We start from the raw sequence: 25,620 nt of genomic DNA, 5'->3' as shown, positions 1-25,620 counted from the left end.
TGGACCAATCAACTTCAAGGACAGTGCATACATTATCAAAGTTATGTTTTTTGTTTGCATGATGACTGCAGGTATTGTGGTCTATGCAAACATGACTCCTCGAAAAAAGGTGTCAGTTTTGTTGGCAGATAAAAGGGTAAAAAAACAATTATTATTATAATATAACACTGGTAAACACACTTTTTCTGGCATAAGGTATTCCAACGGTTTTAAGGTAATTTTGGGGTGCTGATTCCAAATCTGGCATCAGTTTTTGTCTATCACATCAGGTTTTTGAGATATCAAATATTGCATTTTCAATAAAAACTGCAGAAGAAAAATATGAAATAAATGTGGCTATCTACATAACATGATATTATAAACACACTATCCTAAAAATACAGCACCATATTTTAACACTAAAGCAGTCACTGACTCGCAACAACTTGCAATCATAAGTGACAGAGTTAATTTCGGGTAAAATCAATGAAAATGGGGTATGCCGATAGCATAAAAATGAGATGTGATAGAGCAAATCTGAGATCAGATTTGGAATCGGCACCCTGAAATTAGTCTAAAACAGCTGCAAAAGTCCAGGCCAGAAAAATATGTTTTTTTTTTTTGACCAGTGTATAATTGACGCATATCCAACGAAATAAATATCGCAGAAACCGAATGTTCTTTTGCCAAAGTGACTGTCATTCAAAGCAAATTATGTTTCGTTACGCTAAATCATGTTTCTATACGTTTAGAAACCGTATTACTTCACGTACTAAATATCTAGTTACGTAAGCGTTACACTAACATATACAGTAGCTAATTCATGTAAAACAAGAATACCCTTGCACAACATTGTTTTTTCTCTAAAATAAACAATAGGCCTATCCTTTAGGAATACATGATTTAGAATTATCGCACCATAGCTCCTACAAACGCTTTCAATGGAAACGCTCGTCTCGAACATGTAACTTTAACATGCCCTATGCTTGCTTTGGATCAACATAACTACATTTACGGCTCCATTCTTCTTGCTTTTGCGTTGGCAAACTTGGAGATGCCATTCCCCAAATTGACGGCCTCAACTCTGTTTCCCTCTTGGTGATTGTCAAGATGGGGGGCCCAACTCGTGGCTTTGGCCACCAGTTGGGTGGGGGGGCAAGGCACCTCATGCCCTCACGCTCGTTACACTGCTTGGGTGGTATTCGTGCTGGTGTTAAAGGTGATTGTGATGTGCTGCTGATGGTAGTGGTGGAGTTTCTGGTGAGGCTGATCGATGCCCGAGTGCGGTCAAGGAATGGCTCCCAATTGGTTAACCATGTTATGTATGCCAATGATCTGGTAATTGCTGCTCACTCAAGAGGATTTGGAGGCACTGCTGGTGAACCTGCAGCGTGCCACTAAGAGGCAGGGCCTTACCATCAGCCCCACGAAAACTAAGCACCTGCCTTGGTATTTGTACCATCAGACACTCCGTACCTGGGCAGTGTGCCCATGACTGGCTCCGGTTTGACAGCAAAGGTCTCACTTCGGTTGCGTAATGCTGTGTGGAAGCTACCTGGTCTGTTGCTCCACACGAAGCTTCAGGTATTCTCGGCCAGTCATGCCCTCCCTTCTCTACGCTTGCGAAACGTGGACCCCGTAATTGAACATCTTCGTCAGTTATAAACATTGAGGCTGGCTTGCTTACGATCCATCCAGGGTTTAACCAGGCTGGATTGTGTGAGGAGCTCACAAATCCTTGAAATATCTGGAAAAAGTCCCATCGGTGAGCTTCTCCGGCAGGCAAGGCTGCGTTGGCTGGGTCATGTAGCCCGCATGCCCAGCCACCGCAGGCCTAAACAGCTTTTGTTCGGCCGGATCGAGGGGGCTAAACGGGTGCGGCACGGGCTAGAGAAGAGATGGAGTGATGTGGTACAGGAGGACATAGAGCTGAATGGACTTGTTGATGAGTGGTACCAGCGGTGTCAAGATCGGCCTCTGTGGAGGAGGCTCGTGAAGGACGCTGCTGGGCAGTTGGAGGCAGTCGCTCTCCAGCAACAACTGTGGGCAAAGGAGCGACGCTCACAACGAGCAGAGCGCGGGTGACTAAAGCACAGCAAGTTGACACAGTAGGGGGCACAGGTGGTGCATCGGCCAGTCATCTCGAGCAGTCGACCCATGGCACCTGGGTCTACCCCATGACCTCCTGCCAGCGGGCGTTCAACACTTCACGTGGCCTCAACGTGCACATAGCCTGGCACAATCGTCGTGGTGACATCACTGGCACTTAGTGGCGAATGGCAGTTGTTGTTGAGTTCCTGGTGGTGGTGCGGAAGATGGTGGCAATGTAGATGTTGCAATGCAGGTAGCAGGTGCGATAATGGTTGGAGGTTGATATTATGGTGGTTACAAATGTTGGTTGTGGTGACATTCACGGTGGCAGTTTTGCAGGTGGGCGATGAAATGTTAGAAGTAGCCGTAAGCCCATCTCGTGCAGGAAGTGGGGCAAAAGGATTTTTGGGGGTCACCACCCTCGTCTAAAAGTTGGGGGGCTATCTACCCGCCTCCCTCCTATTCCGTTCCAACGCCCCTGGCATGTATTTCCATTGCCCCACAACACAGGACGGCTTAACTGCTACGCCCTCCTGTGACACACCCTAAAAGGAGAAAAAGCTCCAGATGACTTATGGCTGGGAATGTCAATCAGGCAGGTTGGAGCACGAAGAGAGCTCCAGGCTTTGCTCCAGCAGGCTGCACGAAGGGTGAATGCAGTGCATTGACAGAACAGGAGCAGACAAATTGGGCTTGTGGTGTAGGAGGGGCAAGGTGTGTCGTTCACAGGTATGTTCGGCTCTGCCTTCTCTTGTTCACTGTGAAGCCAGGAAAATGCACGTGCAAATCCAAGTCACCGGTAAAACAGAGCACATCGAACACGACACATTAGAACCCAAATGAGTCATGTTTTACACGAGTTAAAATACTCAATTTTCAATACAATTTAGAACGTCGATACTGTATGCCAAGGCTTGTTTTGTGGAAACGCTGACAAAATGATCATTGAAATCATGGTCGAGGCTTAAAATGTTATTTTTTAAGTTTAACATTTCTTGATTTCCAAGTATTTAACAATAACCCATGCACATACTGCAGACAAATGTAATTCAGATGCTTTGTGCATATAACCCAAAAAAAGTGGAAATCAGCCAGTGTGGCCTGCTTATGGTAAAACCTACTTTAATAAATTCAACTTCATTTTCAGAACTTTTACCTTGAAGGAAGAAGTTGTCACGATACAGTCGTAATAAGTGCAAGTTCCCACAAAAACAAATTCTGGTCACCTTTGCAGCCAACAATGTTTTCATTCACACTTTATATCTGGTAAAATTATTAGCATTAAATACAAAAACAGCATTCAGTTGCTAATTTCCCAAATAGAATAGGCTTAAGTGTGATACGTTTTACTGCTGTGCATTATAACTTGACCACAAAACGCACATGATCTGAAAAAGCTAAGGTTTTAAGTTACCTGAATTTTTACTCAAAAAGGTTAAATCAGTCTGCCTAATAAACCTAATTAGTTTTCAACGAAAAACAGCATGTCTGCTACAATGAAACGTACACCATGTAATTTGGTAATACAGCTTGTTTGCTTTGTAATTAGCAAGACTTGAAGCAGCTAGCCACTTATAAGACAGTATATATTGCAGCTACACAGATGTTTAAAAATGTAGTTTGTGCAAATTGAAATAACTGGCATTTTACAAAATGACTGGTGAAACTCATCCCTGATCACCAAAATACCTTACAGTACTTTAAAGGAAGCAGTGCCTCCTGGGAATTTATTTATAATTCTATACAGTACTAGAATTTTCAATTTAGCCACTTTTTTTAAAAAGTACTGCAAATAAAACACTAAAATGCATTAATTGCATTTGTAGAGAACTAATTATGAATCATGCAAATAGGTAGTTAAATTAACATTTTGTTCGGCATTCTAAATAAATGAGGCCACTCACAGATATGCCACAGAGCCATTTATTATTGTCCCACTACATGTTTGTGAAGCAACAGTTTGCCAAGCCATGTTACTGAAGGTCAAGCAGGAGCCACTCTGCCGCTTAGTTCCCAAAAACTGCACACAGCACACACCACAACAGCTCAAACACTGCAGACAACGAAGCCTTGCAGTCAAGGAAACCGCATCGACAAAGCCTTAACTACTCTGGAGCTGGAATCACGATCTTTAGCTTGCCCTAGCAGGCAGCACAAGTCTACAGTCATGCCTGCTGCAATGTCAAATGCGTAACTGCACAGGACGAAAAGGGATAGGGGAATCTAATACTTTAATCAAGGGGAACCCCCCCCCCCAGCCTACAACACCCCCCCCAAACCCACCAATCCCTCTACCCAAGACTGGCCTATTTTACTTGCCGAAAGCATTTGATTATTACTTGAATGCACATTTTTAAATATTTAAAAAACCATTACAGACCATTAATGACCAAATATATGCTCTGTGTAACAAAGAGAATAACACAAAACAGACCAATTGACTGTCTTCTTACAGTGTTTAACTAATTTTATTGTTTTAATTTTACCATCACAAACAACAAATCCACTTAGTAAAATGAATGCACTGCAGGATATCAGAAACAGGCTAACTTTTTTTTTTATTTTTAAACAAAATATTTAAGGAAATTCCCACATTTAATCAAATGAAAAAAAACTGCTAAGGCAAAAGATCGTGTATACTGTTACATGCAGAGAATAACTTTTTGGGGAATGTCTCACCATTCATCAAGTAGCTACGGCCTACTGTGGCGAGAAAAGCAGAGCACTTAAACTGGATGTTGTACAGTGTAAGCACGTAAAGTTAAATCGTAATTGGCTACATCCTACTGCCTAAATGTGATGTGTACAGTAGTTGTTACAGGTGGCAGTGATTTACCCACACATAGTGAATTGCCGACTTTTTTAATGGGGTGGACATAGTGAATAACACTTGTATGCAGTAGCTAACAGAGGAAGTGATTAAACCATTTAAATATGCAAAAAAGAAAAATATTTGCCAGAACCATGAATATTCAACACTAGAATTCATCAACAAAGCCAATCTTACTCAAGGTGTGCCAAGTAATGTTGAAGTTTATAAATTGACATGCTTGTGTATAAATTGAGCTAATGTGCAAGATGCATTATCACAAAACAACGAACAGGGGACTCCATTCCAAGCTAGATCTTTTCTTAAATCAAGATGGTTTTTTTTGGCCAACATTGTATGCACACCTGGAAAACCAGGAGACATTTTACCAATTGACAATGCTTCGAATGTAGCTAAAAATCAAATTTATCTTTGCCAGGTATTTTTTTTCACTTTTTTTAGCTTGTGGAATGACTGTTGCATCTAACAGCTGGTGAAAGGAACAAAAAAAATGTTGACAATACCACCAAGCAGAGGAATGTGGGTTGCCTGTAAATGGCTGGTGAAATCCTGTGTGCCCCTCACAACCCCCGTTAAGCCCCTGCGTGGTAGTGACAGTGAAGTGTGAGACTGCCCTGCCTAATTATTCTTCTCCTCCTCCGGCTCGTCATCCTGCTGCCGGTCGCTGGTCCACAGCGTGAGGTTGTCGCGCAGAAGCTGCATGATGAGCGTGGAGTCCTTGTAGGAATCTTCGTTGAGGGAATCAAGCTCGGCGATGGAGTCGTCGAAGGCCGTCTTGGCCAGCTCGCAGGCTTGCTCAGGCGCGTTCTGGATCTCATAGTAAAAGACGGAGAAGTTGAGGGCCAGACCCAGGCGGATGGGATGCGTGGGCTGCATATGCTCCTTGCAGATCTCATAGGCCTCCTTGTAGGCCTTCTCGGAGTTGAGGACAACACCATCACGCTTGTCACCCGCCGCCACTTCCGCAAGGTAGCGGAAGTAGTCGCCTTTCATTTTCAGGTAGAAGACCTTACTTTCTTGCTGGGAATCATCACAACTCTTCACGAGAAACTTGTCCAACAGGTCAAGAACATCCTAATAAAAAACATAAGCCCAAAGGTCAAAGATGAATTGGCAGTACAATTACATGATCATTAATACCCACATCCAGTGTTGTATTGCACCGAACATACATGGGAGACCTATATGCTCCTAAAATGGTTAAAATTTCCATAAACAAATATACAAGCGATCATAAACTAAACCAGCATTTCTGCAATGTAAATTTTTTTTCCAATTCAAAATAATGCTTTGTAAAATGTATACATTTGATTGCAGAAGCATCTACAACCATTGTACATTTTTCCACAAAATAAAAATGCCTTCCAAAATTAAGCCATTTCTCATGAATTTCCCCAACTATGCGGCAAATCTGTATTCGTTATTAGAATGTAAGCAGATTATTTTCTTGGCAATTATCCCACAAAAATAATGCCCGAACGAAGGCAAGTTCAGACATTGCACAGTACCCCACCACACAATGGACATAGCAATCAATGCCTAGATCTTATGTGTTTTAACAGGTACAAGTCTGAGCGCTGCGGTCAAAAAAGTTTCCCTCACCTGGCAAACGGTCTCCAGCTCCTTCTCTACCTTCTCGCGGTAAGCTTTCACCATGGCCTGCTTCTTCTCGCTCCCATCACCGGCCGTCTTTTGCTCGATACTGGAGATGACACGCCAGGCCGAGCGCCGCGCTCCCACCACGTTCTTGTAGGCCACGGACAACAGGTTCCGCTCCTCGTTGGACAGCGGCTCATTGAGCTCGGTCACCTGGAGGGCACATGGGTGGGCAAGCAAATCCATTTAATAACGCATTCAACGTGTAATATAACTAAAAGCCGTATCTGTAAACTAGTAGCCCTGATTAATAAAAAAGTGACATGTGAAATACTCAATACTACCTTACTGGAACACCACGAATAGACCACAATCCTATACTCTTAAGCCAGTATTATACATATCCTCACAAATTTGTTTAGCACAGCGATGATTAAAAGCTGATGTGTTTTACACTATTTTGGTTGCAGTATTAGCGACTTTATTAATAGTCCACCACTTAAGAGCCCACCTCCAAAAAACATTCTCGTTAAACTAAAGCTCAACACTAGCATACCACAACCGCCACTTGTGCAACAAATCAGGGCACTTTCGGCCATTTCACAAAGGCGTGTCAAAAACTGCATCACCAAGGGGGGGCAAGGGTCTCTTGCAAAGAGCACATTTTATTACCAAACCCATAAGTACAATGGAGGGTTAGCATCGCCGGAAACATCACAGCGACATCGCGAAACGACAAAAGGGTTTATCCACAATGCAAAATGTATTTCCCCTTTAAAACGAGAGGACGGTTATTTGGCGACACGAGGTGATCGATATCCCATTAGTATTACCACGCTCCACTACCTGCGGTGACAATTGCTGCGTGCAATAAACGGCTCAACTTCCCTTTGGTGGATTATATTTTCACACAAACGACAACCGTGTGACACGTGCCTGCACGACCAATTAGAATGTAAGTTTCCGTGGGCATGTCGGGTTTGCTGCGATATTTCCACTTTTTGCAATTTAGCATAACGCCCGGGAGGCATGTAATTGTAGCCATGCCTGTGCAACCACCAAATATGCAGGGACCGCAAACCTAAAAAGGGAAAACCAAGCGGGCCATATGTACTAAACAGCGGTCTCATTAGTCTGTCTGCAGCTGTGCAGCTTGGTATCGAGGGCCATGCCCGCCATTGCATCAGCTCATTTGGCTTAACGTGTTACCACCACCAGCAGCATATCCCATCGGAACAGGAAGGCAGAGTGACAAAAAACGACCCAATATCGCACGGGGCAATCGTAATAAGCCGCCCCTTTAAAAGGGACGTACATTAAACAGCACTTGGGGTGGCGGGCGATGATAAACCATTCCAACAAATCAGTGTTAAACGTACAAATGTGGGATTTTTGTCCCCCATAATTCGCAGGCTTTCCCTCCTCCTGATGTTATCGGGTCTTTAAGGTCTTTCCCCGTCGCGACCAACAATCTCGAGAACGAACGAGAGGGAGTGAGGGCGCCATTTGCGGGAGGACGTCCCCGCAGACATCGGGCGGGGCAGGGATCCAACCTCCGCCTCCGTGCACAGCGGCACATGGCCGATGGCACCAAAAACCATGCCAAAAGCCTTGACACCCACACCCATCTACACACAAAACACGAGCTTCCTCGTCGTGTGCGGAGCGCCTCCCAATCCGTAAGACCACGGTCGCATTTGCACGAAAGGCTGAGACCGCGTGTAACAAACAAACCTCAGTGTCCTGTGGATTTGTGCAACAAAAAATTCGTGGGATTGGTGGTGGTGGAAATGAGGCACCCACCCACAAACCCACGTGTGTGTGCAGTAACCTCGGCATGTAGAGCTAAAACAACGTTTAAATCATCCCCCTCCATCGCTATTACCCCACCAATCAGACAAAACCCTCTAATTATGTTATGAAGGACGCGAGGCAACGCTACTTAGCGAGATGACGAGGAAGTTGAATAATGGAGGCCGCCCGCCCGCTCGCCATTTACAGCCACCGCGCCTCGTCTGCCAAACCCGTCGCGCGACGACGAAAGCCGTTTAAAATGCGGGTCTCGACACACAACAACAACAAAAATTCGGGGCGATAAAAAAAACGGCGACCAACGGCCTCAAGCAAACAAACAAAACAAAACGAACGCGGCCCGAGGTTTACACCAAACTCGAGGCGAAAGGCGGCGCCGCCGCCTCCATTGTTGCCAATGGAGGCGACAACGCCCAGGCGACGACGGCTGTTGCTGTGGTCGTCGTGGTGGTGGTCGTGGCGGCAACGACTCCACCTTTTAAAAGGACAGAGAGCGTCGTCGTCGTCCTTACGAAACAAACACGGCCACGAAACGACGGCCACCAAAAAAAACGACGACAGTCGCAACACCGCGGGGCGAAAACCGGAGATGTGAACATCTTTCATTCGCCACGTTTGATCGAGAAGAACACCTCAACAACAACAACCTTCTCCTCTACCACAACACCACCCCAACACGGGAGACACTCACCGCCTTCATCGCGGCCGCCATGTCATCGTAGCGCTCCGCCTGCTCGGCAAGTCGGGCCTTCTGCACCAGCAGCTCACGGTCGGCCATCTTACGCGTCTTGCTTTATTTTATTATTTTCGTTTAAATCGCTAAGGGTAATTTTTTTTAAGGGGGGTTTTTGTTACCTCCTCGGAGAAAAAAAAACAACTTTAGGATGTAATTACTCGAGCCTTCACCGATGATCGTTAACGGTTGTCTAAATTTGTTTCTCTGTCTAATCTCTCGCAACTGTCGAGCTATAAACTCCTGCAGACGATTGCGGTACGCGGCTGGTCGCTGGAGAGGAAGAGGGGAGCGCGGCGCGCGCGTTCAGACTCCGCTGGCGCGAGCGCAGGGCACGAGCCACGGGAAATAGCGACCACGCCCCTATCGACTGACCACGCCCCCTTTCCACCGTGGCCACGCCCACTATCGACTGACCACGCCCACTATTCAACACGGCCGCGCCCACTATTCAACGTGGCCCCGCCCACTATCCACCCCATCCACCGCAGCCCCGCCCCCATCCACCGCTACCCCGCCCCTTGAGCATGCGCACAAAGCGTCGTCCCCCGATCCTATCCCCCCCTACCTCATAACCCCCCCCTCCCCCAGCGAGCCCCTCCTCCGATGCGCTTTCCGCCCTCGGGGCCCCGCTTGAACGCGCATGCGCAATGGTTACGCCCTCGGTCAACGGGTTCCCTCCCTCCCTCTCCCTCCGTCTACCAACCCCACCCCCCACACCAGCCCCGCCCTCTATGCGCTTTCTGTTGAGGGGCCCCCACCCCCTCCTCACCATCCCCCGGAGCGGATGGGCAACGTCGGCGCAACACGATTGGCTCACGACGATTTTGGTCACGTGAGCGTTGAGGGCTCAGCCCTCATTGGTTATGGCGACATTGAGCGGGAATGGTAAAGTGTTGGTGGGGGGGGGAAGCCGAGTCAGGATTTGGACGCCGGCGGCTCTCATTGGTCGTCGCCGGTCACGTGCGGGGGGTGGGGAGCTCCGGAACGCGCGCGCGCCGGAGGGGCCGCCACACCCCCCCCCCGCGCTTTGCTTGCCGCAATGAAGGGGCTGCAGCTACGCGAGCCGCGATTGGCTGGTCGCGAGGCACGTGACTTGTTCCCGTGAGAAGCGTTGCGGGTGAATGCGGGGGTGGGGGCGGATGTTGGGCGTGTGTGAGGGGGGGGTAAGCAGCGGTTGTCGTCACGCCGACCAATGGGAACGTGTCGGATACGGGGGCACGTGACTCGCGCGGGGATCGTTAGAGGCGGGGTGTGGTGACGTCACCACCAGGACGAGCTTACCACGCCACGCAAGGGCGCACGTGGGTGGAGTGGTGGTGGTGGAGTGGTGGTGGTGGAGTGGTGGTGGTGGAGTGGTGGTGGTGGAGTGGTGGTGGTGGAGTGGTGGTGGTGGAGTGGTGGTGGTGGAGTGGTGGTTGGTGGTGGGGGGATGGTGATTGGTGGGGTGGTGGTTGGTGGGGTGGTTGGTGGTGGTGTGGTGGGTTGCTGGTGGTGGTTGGGGGTGGTGGTTGGTGGGGGTGGTGGTTGGTGGGGGTGGTGGTTGGTGGGGGTGGTGGTTGGTGGGGGTGGTGGTTGGTGGGGGTGGTGGTTGGTGGGGGTGGTGGTTGGTGGGGGTGGTGGTTGGTGGGGGTGGTGGTTGGTGGGGGTGGTGGTTGGTGGGGGTGGTGGTTGGTGGGGGTGGTGGTTGGTGGGGGTGGTGGTTGGTGGGGGTGGTGGTTGGTGGGGGTGGTGGGGGTGGTGGTTGGTGGCGGCGGCACCGCTGGGTTAAAGGCGCGGTGCTCCGGGCGGTGTGGGGCATGAAGACGATTGATGAATGCCGCATGACGTCCTCGTTACCCCCCCCCCAAAGCATAAACGAATCGTTGCATGGCGCGAAAACTACTACGGGACTTAGAGCAGTGTAGTAACAGTGTCTCTACATTGAGGACAACAACGTAGATTAAAGGTGGCATTGTAGAGAGTAAGGACAAGCGCTGACGGTGGTCACGTATAATTATATCCCGATGAATGAGGTTAATAGGATTGTGAGTTAAATTGGTGAAGTTGGGACAGTAGTACCAATGTGTGATGCAGTGAGCTGTGGGCAATTATTAGGAACTAAATCCTTTAAAATAGCGACAACTGCCATGATACATTTGCTCACGAATACTATTGTGAACAAAGGACAATGTAGAGGCCACCTAACCACTAGATCGAGTAAGTTTTACCAGCATCGACCGCATGACAATGATGTTAATAAGGTTCTGGAAATGACTAATGGGTTTCAAACACCATTGGGCTGATAGGCTTTGTAGACTAAATAAGTAATATTTAAAAACACGTTTTTTTAAAACACGCTTTAATGAAATGTACCCTACTAGCAATGGCAGAACTCCACGGCTCCAGGAAGTGGCCCTGAAGCTTTCCATAACGTGGTGATTTACAGCCAACGTGAGTTGAGCGTGGACAATTAGACCCAAGCCGAAACATAACATATAAAAATGAATGTTTTAAAATACTTTATTTATTTAGATAGAATAGGGTATTGTCATCAGTATGACATAAGTATACCAAGTTTGCAGTCTATACCACATTGGGAAGTGGGTTTAAATTGAGTTAGAAGATTTGAGGATACGAAAACAGACTGAGTTTATAGAAAGCGTGTAAAAAGATCGTTTACATTTTTATTTAACATTTTTTATGATAGAATATGGTATTGTTATCAGTATGACATAAGTATACCAAGTTTGCAGTCCATACCACATTGGGAAGTGGGTTAAAATTGAGTTACAAAATTTGAGGAAACAACAACAGACTGAGTTAAATAAAAGCGTGTAAAAAGCATTAAATTAAATATCAAGCTAGTACAAGTAATTTACTGATTTTTTAAAATGTAATATGAAATGTTCAATACATACTGTATTCAAAGGAAAGGCAAGGTGACATACTTTCAACAATTATTCACTGCAATATGGTGGAATTATTTATTTTCCCAAAATATTTTGGAGGAACATGTGCATATTAATGGTGAAATCAATAACCATCTCATTTGCTGACATAATGTTTATCGATACTGGAAGAATCGTTCAGAGCGTTCCATTCGGATGAACTTCAGAAAAAAAAACTTTGAAAAAAACGGCTTGAAAGTTGGACTCAAATATAATTAAAAAAAAACAAAAATGTACAAGTTAGCAATATAATCATGGAGCAGAATTGCAACAAGAAGCATGGATGCATGGGGTCACACTGAAAGAGGAACACGTGGATTGGACATCATATGCAGATTCAAGAACCACCAGTCTCCTCTCACCTAACGTACGGGGAGAGCTGGAGTGAGCTGTGCAGGAATTATATCAATTAAAGACGCCAGTCAAGATTGTAGTGGAAGTCATTTATTACACTACCATGAGGTCTTGTCTAGGTTTGACTACTGCAATTCGCTATTTTTTTGGCCTTTAAAACAGATCAGGAACGGCACCTTCCATTAGCGCAAGCAGCAGCTGCTCGATTATTTTTTTTTAAGTGAACCTGTTACCCCTCTGCTCTGAGATTACAATGGTTACCTGTTAACACATTCCTGCGGAGGGAGCTGGTAGGAACGTTGAGTTGCTCTGTCAATGGCCAGGGTCAACGGCGGCGTGGTGTATTCCGCAAATATGACCGACTGTGAGGGCGGGCACAAGCCGGCGTGAGTAGGTTAAACGTTGAGTTTTATAAGGGCACCACGGGGTGACCAGCCCCTCCCCACCCAGCCCCACCCCTCCCCTCTCCACCCAGCCCCTCCCCACCCTCCCCTCTCCACCCAGCCCCACCCCTCCCATTTTTGGATGCACGACGGACGGACACAATCATCCCGTGGGCTGGTGTAACCAGGATGTTTCTACCAGTATGAATTTAGAGTACTGTCCTCCAATGGTACTGGTTATCACATTCGAGTTACCACAGAGACCATATTATTTGTATTGTTCAGTCAAAGCAAGTTCTTCAGGTGCTTTGTACGAATATCGGAACTTTGGCTAAAAGTCCGAAAGTTAAGGAAATCTTGCACTCCCATATTTGTATGATCCAAGATTAAAACCATATAGTCCGGTAAACTGCATCCACGAGCTTGGATCAATTCGCGAAAAAACTCAAGACTTAACGATGAATGTGCAATATTGAGGAAATAGATTAATAATGCTTACTTTCGAAATATTGCACGTAGTTTGCATTTTTATTTGTACGGTAATTCGTTGTTTATTGATGTAGACATTTGTTTAATGTGTTAAACCATGCTCAAGATGTCAAAAACACGAAATAATGATCTTACTTTATTGGTGTTTAATTGGACTACAGGAGAACCCTTTTCTAAGTCCTATTACCCACGATGCTACTCTGCCAATCATCTGCGACTTTTCCGGGATGTCAGCGGAATAGCTTCCAATTACCCGTACATTATCCATGGAACAAGATGAGTTGAGTAACAGATTCTTCCATTATCCATATTGTCCCGGCGGATAAGTGGAGTAAACTGCCTCAAATCGGATGTGATACTAGCCACCCCCTCCCATATAGCTGTTAAGGCCTCTTAGAGGCTCTCATTTATTCCATACTTTAGGTGTAAAGAGTGCAGCATATTATAAACACACCACCAGATGGCAGCGTTATTACGCTGCGCTTAACACATGTCCAGAATATATAAAAAAACGTAAAACAAAGATTTTTTCCTAGTAAATACAATGATCTATTCTTTTTGGGGCGGATAGTCCACTTGTACAAAAGATTACGTACAATACATTGGAAAAAACATGAAAAATATATATGCTTCTTTTCAGTTCTCATTTGTTCTAGTGTCAGCGTTCTTGATTTTCATTATTTGCCATAGCAGGCATTGCACACAGAATAAAACACTTTGTTCTCGAGGCATATTTTGACATATTTTTTTATTCATTACCTAATTAACTATTCCCAAAGGGCCCTAAATCTGCTCTTGCTCACCGGTCCTGCATTCAACAATTGTCCTATACATATTGTTTTTCCCCAATTGCAACTCTTCAATTTTCTTCATGTGTTTAGAAAACTTCCTTTTTGTAACCTTTCTTTCAATTCCACCTGAAGTTCAATTTTGCTGCCTTTATTAGGTTCTTCAGTCATTTCTCCGATTAGCACGGTTGGCTACGTACGTGGCACAAGACGTTCTACATACCTACAGCTAGCCTTAATTGGTTGACTATCAACGCAGATGCTCAATCATTTTATTATTTGGATATTCAAATTGCGAGTACATGTATATTTAACAATCGGGACTAAAACTTACGAATAGTTTTACCTGCATAAAATACAACAAAACTTTCATAAATGTATACATTTTGTTCAAGGAACAGAAAACAATGAGCCACTTCCTATGCCAGAATTTCGGAGGCAAATCGTCATGGGAAAATGTGCATTTATTGTTTTAATACATGACAATAGTACACTTACCACTGCAAGCGAGTGAATTCAACTGCTTCTTTTAACAATGAGAAAAAAAATCTAATTCACGTTCTGAATACATTACATTTTTCATAAGTCTTAACATATTTGAATGTGACAGCACCTGCACGCATTTGAAACATGAATTGCATGTAAACAATGTGATTTCAAACGAAATATTTTTTTCTGGAATCCTTTTTTCAAAAATATCCTATGAACCCTACCTGTTACAATCTTTACAATTGATAATTACCTTGCTTTATCTACTATACAGAACTCCAATAATCCTGGATCCAATAATTTGTGAATCCCTGTAAAATTCAGATTATTGGCGGTTCACGACTAACCATTGAAAATGCTTCTATGGACATAAACTGAAGTGGGTGGGGTTAACGGAAAACTTCAGGGAAACGCAAGTTTGTTTTTCGTACCTGCAGACAAGCTGTGTTTACGTAATTTATTTAGGAGATAATTTAGCATTTTTTAGACTTGGATATCAATCCATATGGCAGCTTTGTGCCATTTGGGTCTTAGAAAAAGTTAAATAAACGCTCCAAGCCTGGGCTGTTTCATTCAGACGCTGTCTTCCCGACAGACCTGGTCTTCACCTGACGGCTGCTTGCGATGTGGCCGAAACGTCGTGAGAATTATTGTTTTATTTTTATTATTTTATTATTTCCCTTCTACGTGACTTTACCGAAAGAACCAAGAAGATGAATCTGCGAATTGCGGATTAATTTATCCGCTCGTAACGAGTTGGCGCTTCCCTCTTTATCAGCAAAGTTTTCACCTATTTATTAAATCACGCACCGTTTTCTTCCACAATCGGCGATATTCCCCCCCCCCCCCCCCCCCATATCAACGCGTGTTATTTGGGTTTTACTTTATATTCCATAAATGGTTTGATAGTCGCTTAGTAAAAATCGGTTGCCTTTTTAGGTTTTTGATTACGTATCCTCTAGGCTCCAGCAAACTGACAAGGTGCAATCAAAGTTTTTCACTATATGGTACATTCTACTTACACCTGCACACATCACTTGGCAATGTCATGGCCTCAACAATTGCATAAAGTACTGGCGAGGGAAGATGCTATGGAGATTCATGGAGCACTTCCATTTTCCAAGCAGCTTTGCCAGTAATGCAAGAGACGGTTGTCTTTGTTTGCACAGAATTCGGAAAAGTCACGAAGCAGCTTGTCTGGGAAGCGCTCATCACCAGTTGCTCCTGAGCGCCAGCTTTTGGTCAACATGCCATTGGCTGCCCAGCAAAAGCCAAGCTTTTCTTCAGGGAGAGATGCAGGCGTTGTCGATGAGAAAGAATTTCTTCTTCGCCGTTGCTGACCCGAGGGATGCTTGCGTTTCACGTATGGAAGCTGGACAAATGCCACGCCTACACAAATGCCGCAAATACAGTCACATTGACGGATGTTTGTGAGATGAGAGATCAATATTTAAACCAGAGCTGCATATACCAATGATTTATTGAATTGTACATTGGTTGCTTAATTTGGTCTGAATATGAATCCAGGTATGAATTACAAATTCAATTGTATTGCACTTCATAGCCATTTGATTCAAATTAGCTGGCGCCTTAATGCTTTTGAAAAAAATTACATTTTCATGGGACACTAGTAGAAACCACATTTCAGTATAAACATAAAGAGAAAAGCTCTTTGCCAGTATCAAAATATAAGAAATGTTACCCTTTCTGGCGATAAAACAGGTGTTAAGATGTTTTATTGCCAGAAAGGGTAAAACCTATTCTTATAAAAAAAGCTCTTTTTTGCTGAAATAATGTTACCTGCTGGTTATGGGAATTGTATGAAACTAAATAATGATTGCAGCACACATTTTCAATGAATCTTTTCATTCATTTTAGATGGACTGTGGGGAACCTTTGAGAATCACTGTAATGTGAATGAAACCCATTTTATACTCTACCTGTGACATGTATAAACTGTGACCGGCTCTCCGCTGGGAAGTTAAATGCTGCAGCTGAGTATTTGTCTTGAATGAAACCAAATCTGCAACCAGAGCATAGGTAATAGCACAAGGTATTATACATCGAATGATTGAAAACTTAAATACTCACATCGTGTAAATTACCATTAACTATTGTGCAGGTGGCTTTGAAATTGACTACTCTTCCATGCTGATCATACTTAATAAAGACGTGGAAATATCTACACGTTATACCTTATTGCACGTGATCTGCTGATACACAAAATGTAGCATACCCCGTTTATACTGATGCGTTGACAGAGGTGGGGGAAGAATTTAAGGAAATTGACAATTCTCCACTGCCGTGCCAGAAGATGGATTTGAATCGGCGACCTATGTCCAGTGTGCTAACCATTAGAGGCTTACCTAGCCAGAATGGCTTCTTGGAAGAGATGCATTCTGTCCATGTATGTCTCTTGGTCAAATGCTGCAGTGAAGTGCAAGACATTTACTTTACAAAAATTAGACAGTAAATAACAAAAGCAATTGCATTAGTAGTTTTATGTTTGTTACCATAAGCCATTCTCAATCCACATCTATTTGAAAGTCTCCTTGGGCTGACCCATCTGCACTTTTAGTTTGGTGCAGTTATAATTCTTGAAAACATAAGTGATATAATTTCTCAATGAAATAAACATTGATAATTAAGGCTAGCTGTAGGTTATAAGTAACTGAAACTTGCAAGCGAAAAAGCAGACCCGCGACGTGATATACATTGCATTAATGCGTGTGCAATTTGTCCTTTTTTACTTTGATGTCTCAACAGCGTTACGGAGATCGCGTGACGTGAGGGTTCTGCCTTCGTAGTGAGGGTTGTAAGTTGACGGAGGGGGCAGGCGCATCGGCCCCCCATGTGGAGTGACGTCAGCCACTAATTATTATGAATGGAGGGGGGAGGGTCCATTTGAAGGACGTCACCTGCTCATGAATATTAATGAGGGGGCTGGTCGATGTGGAGTGACGTAAAGAGCATTTCGGAAAGACATTCCTGGGTGATTATCGTAGGTATTGTAAGGGGCACATTTTGGGGAAAAAAAGAGAGGACAATTTCAGATAAATGGATCAAAGAATTTAACATTTTCAGTGCTTAGCTGATTTTAGTCCTCCTTTAATCACTACAACAAAATGTCCAGAGGCTTCTCGAGTCAAATATAAAAAAGCCGACTTCCCTTAAGCGCTCAAATGTGAGTTCTTGTAGAAACAAGCACGAATCAGTGCTAAAAGAGGTCATTATACCATTGTATATAGGGGGATGCGTTCCCGACACTGTCACTTATTACGTACAAGCAATATTTGAGGGCTTCCTTTGGATTATCGGTAAAAGTGATAATACGGATGGTAAATATTAGTTTTTACGAATGAAAATACATTGAATAACATCAGTATGATGTACTGTACTTTCGGGTGCATTCTACTGTACTCCTACATGGCAGTGGGGGGAGATAAGGTTTGAGGAGCTATTGCAAGGAAGATGGTGTGTGTTTTAAAATCCAGTGAGCCCGGCATAGCTCAGGGCATACTGTAATAACATTGAATAATATCTACTGGACATCGGTGAAAAAAAGCTTTACAAGCCCATCAAATTCCTCCAGTATAAATATTCAGATTCTATTCTGAATAACAAATCTATTTAAGAAAATGTAATCGAGACTATGAATCGTGATAATTGATCACATAGGATGGGGTGCCGATTGCCTCAGAGCGTACATCACTCTCATTCGCTGAGTAAATGTAAACAAATATGGCTGCGGGCGCGTGTTCTCCCTCTAAAGTGAATTGTCGTTTTTGGGATATTAATTTTTTGTAAACATTTTCTCCCAAGACAAAGAGCGCTATAACGAATCAGCGTTATACGTGGTCACGCTAAGCAGTCTGCTGTATAAATTGGTACTGCTGCAAATAAAATATCATTTAAATATTGTAAAACACATTTTATATTTGTATTGAAGGGTAATAAAGAACCAAACATCATGGGATCTCCTTTGCCAGTACCAAAATATGATAATAGGTTTTTGCCCTTTTTTCTGGCAACAAAACAGGTGTTAAGATGTTAAAACACCAAACTGAAACCTTTTACAAGGAATCATATCTGCATTAACCACAATACTTGTGTGTTTGCATTCTGACCACAAGCATTGTGGTTAATGCAGACATGAGTCTTTGTAAAAGGTTTCAGTTTGGTGTTGTAACATCTTAACACCTGTTTTGTTGCCAGAAAAAAGGGGAAAAACCTATTATCAGAACCAAACATATTTACACACAAACTAAATGTGCTTTATAAGTGATGGCAGTAACCCATGTCACTGAAAACATACCAAACCATCTGAAAAATGTAAATTTCTAAATCCAATACATTCTTAGGACAATCCTAATTCATGGGTTTTATTAACAGTAATAGGTATGGTTCATTACCTATTTGGACCTGGACAGATGAGGTTTGTTAATTTAAACAATCACAACATTTTTGTATTACTTGTATTAGTTTTTACACATCCATGAATTAATAAAACACCCTGCATTGAATTTACAAGAACGGTGTGTATATTGACACTTTAAAATAATCGCTACACCTTGAAAGTCTGCGACGCAAAAAAGGAACACGGTGACTAACCACTGAAGAGATGATCACTCCCTTCTGTGATCAAGCAGCCGACTGAAAGAGGCACAAAAAGGGAGGCACGCAGGGGGTCTCCATACAGGTAACTTGGAAGTGCAAAGGGTCCATCGAGTGCCGGAACAAGGTGAAACCCACAGGACGTTGCCTTCCGGCACCATCCTTGAACCTGTCGCCAAAACATAGGGTTAAATTAATTGAAATGCACTGCGCATGCCGGTTTTTTTTTCCTGCTGATATGGCTGTGTAAGACTACAGGCGATGTGGAGTCATTACCATGTCAAAAAGCACAGCCGCTGTGGCCACCATCCACTGAAGTTTGAGCTCAAAGGCGCCGGTGCAGGAATATTGCCCATGGTAATAGCAGCTGCACCACTCCAAACGGTCGCTGCGATTATTGACATCAACCTCCAGTGTTACTGTCTTCTGTTCAGGGACAGTGCATGCTGTGCCACACAACAATACCAAACGCACATTAATAATACACATATACCTTCAAGATCCTGAAAACCGTCTGGACGATTTACCAGCATAAATTGCGGTTTTGTTCCCGTATATGCAGCCCTGTTACACCATTGGAACCTCATTTGCCAGTAAAAAATATAATTGTTTTTTTACCCTTCTATCTGGCAACAAAACTGACACCTTTTTTTACAAGGAGTCATGTTTGCATAGAGCACAATACCTGCAGTCATAATGCAAACAAAAAACATAACTGATAATGTATGCACTGTCCTTGAAGTTGATTGGTCCACACCCGAGACAGCTTTCCTTAGAGCCTGGTCTCACATGGGTTGGACCAGATGACGCCAAAAGGCGCACGTGAGTGCACGTGAGTGCACGTGACTCCTTGTAAAAAAGGTGTCAGTTTTGTTGCCAGATAGAAGGGTAAAAAAACAATTATCATGCAGCCCTGTTGTCAATCCACTGCTGGAAGAGGCCCTCCACATGCCATGCAGGTCATGATGCAAATTTGACCATACTTCACCACACGAGATGTGCATTGTGAACAAAGGAAACTTATGCAGAATCACAGAAGTACAGTACAACAATGGATTGTGCTGCACTGCCATTTTCTTCCCACAAACATGCAGTTGTATATCAGATTGCATATCAGATTGCATATCACATTAATTAAAAATACAGGTTTGTTTACCGAATATTTTTTTTAGGCAAATCTTCAGGCAATACTGAGGGTAAAAAAATCCAATGTATAATTAACGTTGTGCTAATTCATTGAAGCAGAAACTGTATACCCGACTATTGCAGTATACTTTAAGGTAAATATTTTAATGTATGTATTTACAGGATAGTGTAACCTTTACAATGTGGTTTATATCACCCTCCGAGAGTATATGTCCTGCACCATTAATCCTAAAGAATAATCTCTATGTAATAGAGACCTAGTGAAAGCAACATTGACATACGATAGCTTGGAAATGCATGACTGCGCATGTGCGCGTCATGGAGACCACACACCCATGCACGTTATGATGGATACTTTTTCATTAATGCACACTGTGCCATGTGAGTTTAAAGTCTTAAAATAGTGGCAGTTATTAAATACTTCTTCGTAACTTTATAATGCATTGCAATGTTTATTATTCTTTGGGTCTTTTGGTAAAGTCTCGTAGATAGAAAAAAAATACAATAATAAAAAAAATATATAAAAATATCACGACGTTTCGATCACAACACAAGCAATCGTCATCAGGAGAAAAAAGATGACGATTGCTTGTGTTGTGATCGAAACGTCGTGATGTTTTTTATAAAAATGTTTTTTTTAATTTGTATTATTATTAATTATTTAATTGCTATTCTTTTTGCTATCTACGTGCCTTTACCGAAAGACCCAAAGAATATGAATTATTGCAGTCACGAAAGCTTTAAGTCAAGATTTAATGTGTTTGTGTACAATTAACATTTCGAATACTAGAATAGCAAAGATTAATTCTCAACTATGAATGTTTTTTTTGCTTTTATATCAATACATCCAATGAAATCCTATTACACTGAATGTGTAAGTGGGGTGGTGGTGCATTACTTTAGGCAGTGTGCTATGAACCTGGGGGCATGCCGAAAAGTGGCGAGTGACATTTGATATCTGAACCGGTCAGCTTTGGAATCCCCCCCCTTCAAACTGACCAGTGTGGTGAATTATGGTAAAACAACTCTCATGACTGGCACGGTGTGAGCAGGCCTTCATTAAGCAGTGGCTTGACAAAGGGCTATACATTAAACATAAAAATCATGCTTTACGTGTGGTTTCCATTGCTGTTATCTGGTGCACATTCCATGATCATCAATGTTAACTTTGCTATTTGTCCAATGTAATGACATTAGTTCTCTCCATAAATATATATGATACAAGTGGACCGCATGCAGATTGTCATCCTCTTAGGCAGCCCTTTGGCTACCAGATGGACTATATTGCCGTACAAAGATCAAATATTAACGTGTGCTGGCGGTGCCGTCCTATAAACACGTAGAAATGTACCGAGCAAAGCAGCAGCCTGGCTGCGTCCACCAAAGCTACGGCTCAAGGAGCTGTGGCGACTGGCATAGGACGTGGGGCGGCTGGGCAACCAGGGCAGCAGGAAGGTGGGGATGTTTGAGTGAATCGACTCCTCTATCGGGAACGCCACCTCGAACCAACTCTTCTGAAACAGGGCCAGGTCGTAGGCAGCGCTGGCCGTGCTTCGGTTCCCGTACGACGAAACTACCCAGGGAGAAAAGGGGTTGGACAATGCAGATGAACAACAAAACTGTAAACCTACACCGCAGCAGGCAGAGAGAAGCCGAGGTGGTGAGATTAAACATGACAAGTTAAAATCAGATCAATGCTAACACGGTCCCTTTAATTTCTGCTTTGATAGTGACATGCTGAGATGGTTACAGTTTAATTTAAATGTGCCAGCACTATGGATTCAGCTCTGTTTGAGCTCCTCCTGGACTGATTATATAACTGCATGTGTGTTGCGACAGCAGGACCCACACAATAAGAAGTGTGAGAACAGTTAACTCTCATCTGCTGTAACACATGGCTTAGAATGATACATGACAAGAATGAACAATTACCAAAGCTTGGTGGCGAGTTAATATTTTTCATAAGCATCCTATTATACGTAGACACTAACATGTCAGTGACTGACTGCAGTCATGTTATCCTGGTGTGCTTTAATCAGCACATTATAGGAAGCCACTGGAGCTATGCACTTTCAAATCTAATTTGAAAACTAACTTTGTGTGTTTGTCATTCCGCCCTGCACCTCTAATTTGCACGGTTGGCTACTTAGGGTGTGAAAGAAGTTCAACATGCATTACAATATAACCCAACACTATGCAACTACTGCCTCCTAGTGGCCCCAGTAAGCATTTCAAATGTCTATTCAATTTGATGTAGGTTACATTTGCCACAAAGCATCAAGATTACGGGGTCAAGGGAATGAGACGCACGTACCCTTATCCGTGTCGGTGTCAGTCACCACTCTGTAGAAATAGAAGCCGTAAATAAAAGCTCGCAACGTGTCTCCAGATGCATGTGAGATTAGTTGATCGTCCAACATTTTCTGAAACGAAAAAGGGCCAAAAGACATTAATTTATATTTAAAGTTGATTAAAATAATGGAACCAATTCAGTGTGTATGAGACTTTATTCTAGTACAATGATAAATATATAAAATAACATATATTGGACTATTTATGATTGTCATAAATTTGGGTCGAGTTTCAATTCAACAATCAGTAATTTTGTCTTTTCTACTGTCTTGTAGCATTTTTATGTATTTTATACAATATATTTGTTTGCTCCATAAGCATAAAATAGGACAATATTTTCAAGCGTTTTCTTCAAATCATTGAAGGCCTCTTCATGCCGTGTTGGTTTTAGGGGTTGTTTAACGATACTCAGAGTATTTGGCTGCTATTAACTTCCACATAAGTCGCTTAGTTGAGCTATAATTTATGGCTAGGTCACTTCTGAAAAATAGCTATATAGCTCAGTGGGCCTTACTTGGTAAAATAAAAAAAGTTTAATAGCTTAGTTTAATTCTAGATTTGAAGCTTTCGTGACTGCAAGGATGCATGCTCTTTGGTTTTTTTCGGTAAAGTCACGTAGGTAAAAAAAAAATAACGGTTCCACCTGAAGACGGAAGCTTGTGTTGCCTCCGAAACGTCGTGATTTAGCTTAGTTTAACTTCACCACATTAGTCAGTGTCGGTTACCATACCTGTCAACCCCTCATCAGTGCCTATCTTATTACAGACCAATTCAGACCTTATTGGTCACTGCGTGCCCTTATAAATCTCAATTTTCATTCTACAAAGAGCCATCGCAAGGGAGAAACACAAACAAATAGACTTTTTTTTTTGCCCGTATTGAAACGGCTGTACACCGTATGGACCTGAAAACTCAATTTTCCCTGTACAAGAATACGGGGAAACCATATGGGTTGACAGGTATTGGTTAGTCAACGACCCGAGCACTGGTTCAAATATCGCTCACCACTGAAGTTAGCCATGGTTGGGAATCAAACTCAGGTTGTACATGGCACAGTATGCAAAGCCTCTGCACCACCAATTTCTGTACAATTCTCGTGAATACTAATCGGTTGTAATGTACAAATAATGAATATATAGTGATCAGATTTGAATTTTACTGATTAATTATTTTAGAAGACTATTTTTCAGTGTTTCTGAAAACTGGCCATAGCAGCAGTGTCATAACGGAGTCAGAATTGAAAAAATACCCAATACCAGCAGATCCTCTGAACAGCAGAGTTGCTGGACAATCGAAAGCACATGATGGAAATATTTAAAATCAGTTTCCTTCACGAACAATTCATATTTAGTCCTGCATACCTAATTTATTTTTCCATGGTGTCATGGTGATAATTAGTAGCACACAATAAAAAGAAAATGCAAAACACAATTCAAGAACACCTCTAAAACCATTTCAGAGACTATATTTGTTGTGGTTTAGAAGTAGACCTCGAAGTGTAGACCAAAGATGCTTTGTATGTATGTTGAACTTATTTTGCACTCTTTATAGCCAACCATGCTAATTGGAGGTGCACGTCATTACACACACACACACACAAACCCTATGGTATAATTGAGACAAATATGCAAAAGATTTGCACAATTACATTACTAGAGACAATTTCTATAATTTCAGGTGAACTGTTTTCACTTATAATGCAGGGAGTGCAAAGCAACTGGATATATAATTGTCTGGACTACTATTTAAGAATTGCCAAAGATCATAAATAAAACAGTCACTATTATTTTTATTCACTAAAGATCGACAAATCGACATACCATGTGCATGTCTTACACACACAATTAAGTTAATGTATCTTAAGCATCAGAACTGGTTTCACATGATGAATGAATGCTTCAGATCATGCCTTATTTTAAGCTTACAAGTCTTGAGTGTACACATTCTTGGATATTTAAAATTGAATCAAATATAAAATCTAACAACAAATTGCACCAAAATGACTGCCGAATTGTTAAAATCGGAGGCATCTTAGTGACAAATCGTTTGCTTCCTCGTACCTGCAATATATCCACCGCACACTGTCTGTTGACCATTCCCTCCACTGTGCTCATCACCCAGTGCACAGCTTCAGCGCTGATGAAGCAATTTGTTGGCAAACCCTTTTGTTCTGAAAGGAACTGCACTCCAGTACTAGGCAACAAGGGAAGAAAAATTATATTTTATGATATAGACAAATTGGAAGTCGGTGTATCAGGGTCTTCAAAATCGTTTTCATGAAACCCAATTATCACTGCAATGACATTATCTTGTACGCCACGTAGCCTTTCTTTCCCATGGCAATTTTTAGCTGCAAAATAATGGAAACTATGCTGTAAACCACATGGAAATACCCAAGTTATTTCTGCTATCATTCACAACAATGGCTCACAGGTCTCTTGGTTGTATGCTGGTTTAATAAGTGATGAAGGCAATAGTTACATATGTAAAAGAAACTCACGTTAGTCAATAACACTGCACCGAAAAGACAAAATATTATGATAGATGGGCAATGGTCCTTCATAGCACAAAACAATGACGTGCTATGAAGGGCCATTGCCAAAAATGTCACCTAGTGTGTAATTTTATTTTAAGGCAGTATTATTGACCAATGTGTAGATTTTTTTTGTGTTAATTTTTGCACCAATGTAGCATCAGCAAATAATTAGTTGCATATGTTCGTAAGAATATTACTTACTTTAATGTCAGAGCCCTTATTTCCACAAAAGAAATGGGCAGTTGTATCAATATGCAGACGTAAAATACAAGTGTCTCGATATCCTTTATGTGAAGATAAAATCGACTCACTTAGGATGTTTCATGGCGTCCAGAATATTGAGTAGGTAAGCATGGCCACCATTACCATCAGGCAGTACTGCTGGTTGAGCCAAACTGCTTTGAAAACAACACGCGTACACAGCATTAGCAACACATCCCAGCCACGCTGAGCATTAATACAAGAAACATTAAAACCTATTTCATCAAGTGGCCTCGC

The 25,620-nt window shown here is 42.7% G+C and overlaps 2 protein-coding genes across 6 annotated transcripts in view; both read right to left on the bottom strand.

Moving 5' to 3' along the window:
- Nucleotides 1-4,516: 4,516 nt before the first annotated feature.
- LOC144933095 (14-3-3 protein gamma-A-like) lies at nt 4,517-9,241 on the bottom strand. The gene is made up of 3 exons (XM_078857618.1): nt 9,000-9,241; nt 6,503-6,709; nt 4,517-5,974 (listed from the first exon to the last, which is right to left on the bottom strand). The coding sequence occupies exons 1-3, from the start codon at nt 9,084-9,086 to the stop codon at nt 5,519-5,521; spliced, it is 750 nt and encodes a 249-aa protein (XP_078713744.1). The 5' UTR covers nt 9,087-9,241; the 3' UTR covers nt 4,517-5,518.
- A 5,190-nt stretch (nt 9,242-14,431) lies between these two features.
- Nucleotides 14,432-25,620, bottom strand: part of DEPDC5 (DEP domain containing 5, GATOR1 subcomplex subunit) — a 45,344-nt gene continuing 34,155 nt past the window's right edge. For 4 of the 5 annotated variants that reach the window (XM_078857612.1, XM_078857611.1, XM_078857613.1 and 1 more), the window contains exons 35-43: nt 25,434-25,520; nt 24,647-24,779; nt 22,549-22,657; nt 21,586-21,807; nt 19,365-19,534; nt 19,086-19,257; nt 16,841-16,901; nt 16,415-16,497; nt 14,432-15,863 (exon numbers count right to left, since the gene is read on the bottom strand). In XM_078857612.1, coding sequence (XP_078713738.1) covers nt 15,574-15,863; nt 16,415-16,497; nt 16,841-16,901; nt 19,086-19,257; nt 19,365-19,534; nt 21,586-21,807; nt 22,549-22,657; nt 24,647-24,779; nt 25,434-25,520 — 1,327 coding nt within the window. In that variant the 3' untranslated portion in view covers nt 14,432-15,573. The remainder of the gene's footprint in view (nt 15,864-16,414; nt 16,498-16,840; nt 16,902-19,085; nt 19,258-19,364; nt 19,535-21,585; nt 21,808-22,548; nt 22,658-24,646; nt 24,780-25,433; nt 25,521-25,620) is intronic. The other variant, XM_078857615.1, reaches the window with a different exon arrangement.

Source organism: Lampetra fluviatilis, chromosome 6 (genome assembly GCF_964198595.1).
Source record: "Lampetra fluviatilis chromosome 6, kcLamFluv1.1, whole genome shotgun sequence".
Classification (NCBI taxonomy): Eukaryota; Metazoa; Chordata; class Hyperoartia; order Petromyzontiformes; family Petromyzontidae; genus Lampetra; species Lampetra fluviatilis.
The sequence above is the reverse complement of the archived record's forward strand: the minus strand, read 5'-3'. Positions and strand labels throughout refer to the sequence as shown.